A 5,658-nucleotide genomic window follows, 5' to 3' on the forward strand; every position below is an offset into this window, starting at 1 on the left:
TGCTAGTACGTACTAGTACCATACCATACGAGTTTGGTCAGTTGCATGTCCAACACGCTTGCCTTAACCACCACTCCCTCCGACCTCCGTCTAATCACTCGTGATCACCTAGCTAATCGCGCACAGCGAGGCAATTAAGGCCCCCCCTGACCGTGAGTCGACGTTACTGTTCGCTGCCTGCAGCACAGCAACAGCGTATCCGCCGGTAGCGGCGGCCCCCTACTCTGTCCCGTCCCGTACCCGTTGCGTTGGCCGGTCTCCGTCCGCGTCTCCAGTCTCCCGTCCGCCCGGGCGGACAGGCTACCCGGCACGACACGCGCAAGAAGACCAAGACTGTCTCCAATGCCTATGCATAAGGGTACCTGACCCAAAATGCATGATGTATAGTAGGAAAAATTCCTCCAACAGACAACGCAAAGTAGCTACCTATTTTACCTACGAAAAGAGAGGGAACCCAAAAAAACATCGTTCTCTCTCCACGACGTATCTCTAGCCGCGCGTGCCAGGAAGGGGAGGTCGTGCGGGTTCGTAGGCGGGCGGCCGAGCTCCGCCGCCCCGTCACCGGCCGCGCGAGGTCCCAGATCTGGCTGCGCAAGGTCCGGTTCCTCCCCTCCCCGACGGCGTGCGGGCCTCTGCCCCCTCACCGGCCGCTGCTTCTTCCCGGCGGCGCGCACGGGTACGACTTCTCTCCTTCCCGGCGGCGCGCGAGCTCCTTCCCCTTGCCCGGTGCGAGCTCTTCCCATGGCCAACGCGAGCTCCTTCCCCATGCATGGCGCCGTGCGCCGGTTCGCCGAGGTCTACGGGGAGGGGATTTGTGTTCTCTTCACTATTGGAGAAAGGTACGTTTTGGGTGGGGATGCTTTCACTGTACATGACCCAAAGGTGGCGTATTTTGGGTGATCTTGTTGGAGATAGTCTAATAGAGGGAGAGCGGGCGGCCGGGTGCAACCGCGCGTCATCATTGCGGCACGCCCGGCCTCGCCTCTAGTCGCCTTCCTGCGCAGTTTCCCTCGTTAGGACGATCTCCACAACATTCAATTGGGCTCTTGATCCGCGCCCTGATCGGGGATGCTCAGCCGGTTCTAAGTGGTTGATGGGCCCTCGTCACGTAGCACTGTTAAAAGAATGTTGGGGGCTGAGGCACAGGATATGAGGTTCACCTGAGCCGCTAGACGCTCCACCTACTTACTAACCCTAGACCGATCGAGAGAGGTGCTGCTAGCGACGGGAAGTCCACCGCCGCCTCTGCACCACCGGACGTCTACGCCGTCGCCGGACTCCCCCCGCTTCTTTTTCCCCGACACCCTACATCACCGACATAGCCATAGACGGATATCTCTCTCAAAGCATGCTCTAGCTCTAATTGATTCGACCAGTACCGAATAGACACTCTGATGTGCACCAGAATCCTAAGGCTTAACATCCCTCGCCACGCGCGCGCACAAATAATTACGAGCCCCACGCGGCGCCATCATTCATTCCACTGACGAACTCCTCTTCTCTCCTTTCCTCACGCCACGCACACCCCCGGTCGTCAGTTCTCGCAACGGCCGCAGCAGACCACGCCGCTTCTTCCTCCTCCTCCTCTGCCAAGCAGAGAGTCCGGGCGATGGAGCAGTACGAGGTGGTGGAGCAGATCAGCCGGGGCGCCTACGGCTCCGCCTACCTCGTCCTCCACAAGGCCGAGCGCAAGAGGTGATTTCCCCTTTTTCACATTCATTCACGCGTCGTCGTCGTCGTCGTCGACCACTCCCTTCTGCTCTGCTTCCTCGACGTGCTCCGGTTCCTGATTCCTCCCTCTGTTGTTTTGCTTGCCCCGCCGCTGACGCCGGCGCAGGTACGTGATGAAGAAGATCCGCCTCTCCAAGCAGAACGACAAGTTCCAGCGGACCGCTTACCAGGAGGTAACATAAGCATCCACCCTACTACACCCTTCTCCGATTCATTCACCCACCCCAACTCCAGCACCAAGCAGAGTCGGATGCCTCGCCGACCTTGTCCATGCGGCCTGCGTCCGCATATGCACCCAGCAGGACGCGGCGGCGGCGGGCGGTTGCAGTAACAAGTAAAATAAAAACTGTTGGTCGACGGGGCAAAAAAAAAAAAAAAAAAAAAAAAAGAGGAACGGTTTCGTCAAAAAAAAAAAAAGGAACTAGGTGTTTTTCTTCAAATTCGCATCCGATTCATTATTCGTTTCTGGCTGCCTTTTCTGCCGCAGATGTCCCTGATGGCAAGCCTCAGCAACCCGTACATCGTCGAGTACAAGGACGGATGGGTGGACGAGGTACAAACAAACATTCCTCCCTTGCCAAATTCAGTTCGACAAACAAACATTCCTCCCTTGCCAAATTCAGTTCGCACAATCCTAATGAACTCCTAATCATGCTCCCCATTCCCGCCCGCACGTTGTCGCGTCGATTGCGAACTCAAAATTGGATTTATTCGGTGGTTGTAGGGGACCTCCGTCTGCATTGTCACAAGCTACTGCGAAGGAGGGGACATGTAAGCTACCACCCACCCCAACTTCTGTGTTCCTTTTCTTTTCCTTTTTCCTTTTTAATAAGTAACTTCTCGGTACTGGTAAAAAGAATTCAGTTTTAACTGCATATATAATTGTCTGAATTACTCTCACTGGAACCACAGGGCCGAGAGGATCAAGAAGGCAAGGGGAATCCTATTCTCAGAAGAGGTAACAAACAATACTGTAACTGTGATAAGTAAATGAAATCGTGCTACTAGTAGTATTCATTAATTATTACAGCTGCACCCAATGCTCATTTCCTCTGCCTTCTTGGTACTTCCGTGATGCCAGAGGGTGTGTCGGTGGTTCACGCAATTGCTCCTTGCCCTTGACTACCTGCACTGTAACCGCGTGCTCCACCGTGATCTCAAGGTAGGAAAAAAATCGTCTGTTCCCACAGGTTCATAGGCCTATTTCGTCAGGTATCAGTGCCACTTAACATTTTCCTCGTGTCCTGCTTCCCTGCAGTGTTCCAACATTTTATTGACAAGGGATAACAATATCAGACTCGGTAAGATGTGAAGTGCTGAATTACTGAGTCTGTCTTTATCAGATAATATGTATTTTTTTTACACGAGTGAATAATAATTTACCGTCTCTTTGACAGCTGACTTTGGGTTGGCGAAACTGCTCATGGAGGACCTTGCCTCATCGGTAGGATTCACCCTTTTCACTCAAGCATTTTTAATGTAAATCAGTAAATAATACCGGCGAAAACACATTTCCGGTTAGGAATTAGGAAACTGAACACAACTCTTCCACTAGTCACGTTCCTACACTAAATCACAGCACGATGTTGTCACCAGTATGTCTGTATGACATTTGATATTCAGTGACATTATTTACAGCTCATGTTAACCAAAAAAAAAAGTAACATGAAAGGGAAAATGCCATTCTGAAAAATAGATGGCAGAATTTCAGCATATCCCCACTAGAATCCCAATAACGTGTTAGTAATGTTTTGACATAAAACCCATAATGCCTTGTCACTGATAATTTAACATTTACAATATTTCAGGTTGTAGGAACCCCAAACTATATGTGCCCAGAAATACTAGCAGACATACCTTATGGATACAAATCCGATATATGGTCACTTGGTGAGCTCCGCATGCTACGCCTCTTAAAGTTTGTTTCTGTTATTGTATTATATGATGTATGACAGTATTAAACATCTTTGGATACCTTGCTTCTTTGTACCGCAGGTTGCTGTATGTTTGAGATTTTAGCACACTGTCCTGCATTCAAAGCTACAGTAAGTGCTGATACAACACAGCCAAATGATACAATACTTCAACATCTATACATGTGTCTTGGTCTCTTGGAAAGTCATGAAACATTTTTCCTTTGTTGTTTGTGAAGGACATGGCAGCATTAGTCAACAAAATAAACAGATCTTCAATATCTCCAATGCCCCCGATATACTCATCAGCACTGTGAGTTGTAATCTCATTTTTGTGATTGCCCAATTATATAGATTAGAAAAAATCTACTAAACTTGAGCCTTTCTTCCCCAGGAAGCAGATAGTGAAGAGCATGCTAAGGAAAAATCCAGAACATAGGCCTACTGTAAGTCTAAAAAAGTCAGTTGACTGTTTCAGTCAAGGCCTCAAGGGTCCAGACACAAGGTTAACATTCCCTGAAAAATTTACAGGCTGGGGAGCTGCTGAGGCATCCACATCTGCAGCCATATCTTGCTGAATCGTGCAACTGTTCACCGATCTATCTTCCAGTGAAGCCCAACAAAAGTAACCTGGTAGACAAGCAATCAAAGAAGCCAAGCAGTGGCAGAAAGCGAACTCTGAAAGCCAATGGATCCAATGAAACATTAGAAACTGCAGCAGAGCACACTGTTGAAGCAAGAGAAAGCTCCACGAACTTTTCAGATGTATCAACTATTGGTACCCAGGAAGCCTTGATTTTGCAAATGCCGGTGGATCTTGATGCCAGAAGCAAAGAACAGCGGAACAGTGATGTTTTATCACTTCAGCATGCAGCGGAGAACTTGATGGCGACAACTGATCGACAGATTGATGCGACCATACGTCTTAAAGCTATAAGAACCAGTAATGTAAAAGAGGAGGCCCCAGTCACTGTTTCAAATCAAAAGTTTAACGAGGCACCAATACCAAATGAGGAATTGACAATTGGAGTAGTGCAGGAACAAAAGAAGGATGTGAAGCCACGCTCTTATCCGCCAGCAAAACCAGAGTTGTGTGACACAACTATAACAGAGGAATCATCACCAATTAGCACACTAAAACTGGCGCATGCAGAGAGTGCACCTGCGGAGTGGGATCATCTGAACATAGTTCAGCAGAGAGCCGATGCTCTGGAGTCACTCCTCGAGCTCTGCGCGAAGCTCCTGGAGCAGGAGAGGCTCGATGAGCTAGCAGGTGTTCTTCGGCCATTCGGTGAAGGAGCCGTGTCATCCAGAGAGACGGCAATATGGCTGACCAAGAGCTTGATGACTCCACCAAAGTTTGGAGAGTCCCCAACAAAGCTTCTGTAACAGCGATTCATTTGAGTATTTTGTTTTTCGACGAGTGCCATTTCGAGAGTGTACATAGCTTCAACAGAATTCGAGATTGCTGTGCTTACCGAGGCTTGAGCTTTATTTTTCTTGATGTATATGGTTTGCATGACAGCAGCCATTGTGACCGCTGACTATTTATTTATCGCCTTTTTTATTTATTGTACAATGTAGCATGAGCATAATGTCTGCTTCTGCGAGTGTTGGGAGAAATAATGGAAATCATGCCGACTCCATTTCGGTTTACTTAGTACGTTCATTGGAGCTGTAAATCGTTGGTCACATGTACCTTCCTCAGCCTATACCAACCGGAATTACTGAATGAATGAATGAATGGAAGCATACAGCTGCAGGTAGGCTGAAGTTGAACCAAGGAACAGGTTAGTTCTGGAATTCTGATGTCGAGTTTACTGAATTACTGTGCCTCTGTCCATAAAAGAATGCAATTCTTGTTTCCCAAGAAGTCAATTAGTTTGAACTTTAATCAAAACTATATAAAAAAATACTAACATTCCTGATACAAAATTAGTATCATTAGATTAGTCATAGAATACATTTTCATAATAAATTTATTTAGAGACATAAATATTATTACTATTTGTTA

At 48.0% G+C, this 5,658-nt stretch overlaps 1 protein-coding gene across 1 annotated transcript; it reads left to right on the forward strand.

The window, feature by feature from the left end:
- Window positions 1-614: 614 nt before the first annotated feature.
- LOC136462337 (serine/threonine-protein kinase Nek6-like) lies at window positions 615-5,307 on the forward strand. The gene is made up of 14 exons (XM_066461442.1): window positions 615-839; window positions 1,539-1,695; window positions 1,838-1,904; window positions 2,219-2,284; window positions 2,456-2,502; window positions 2,644-2,689; window positions 2,813-2,893; window positions 2,990-3,032; window positions 3,129-3,175; window positions 3,540-3,621; window positions 3,727-3,776; window positions 3,884-3,957; window positions 4,039-4,090; window positions 4,176-5,307. The coding sequence occupies exons 1-14, from the start codon at window positions 770-772 to the stop codon at window positions 5,031-5,033; spliced, it is 1,740 nt and encodes a 579-aa protein (XP_066317539.1). The 5' UTR covers window positions 615-769; the 3' UTR covers window positions 5,034-5,307.
- The last annotated feature ends 351 nt before the right edge of the window (window positions 5,308-5,658 follow it).

This window comes from Miscanthus floridulus, chromosome 7 (genome assembly GCF_019320115.1).
Source record: "Miscanthus floridulus cultivar M001 chromosome 7, ASM1932011v1, whole genome shotgun sequence".
NCBI classification, from domain to species: Eukaryota; Viridiplantae; Streptophyta; class Magnoliopsida; order Poales; family Poaceae; genus Miscanthus; species Miscanthus floridulus.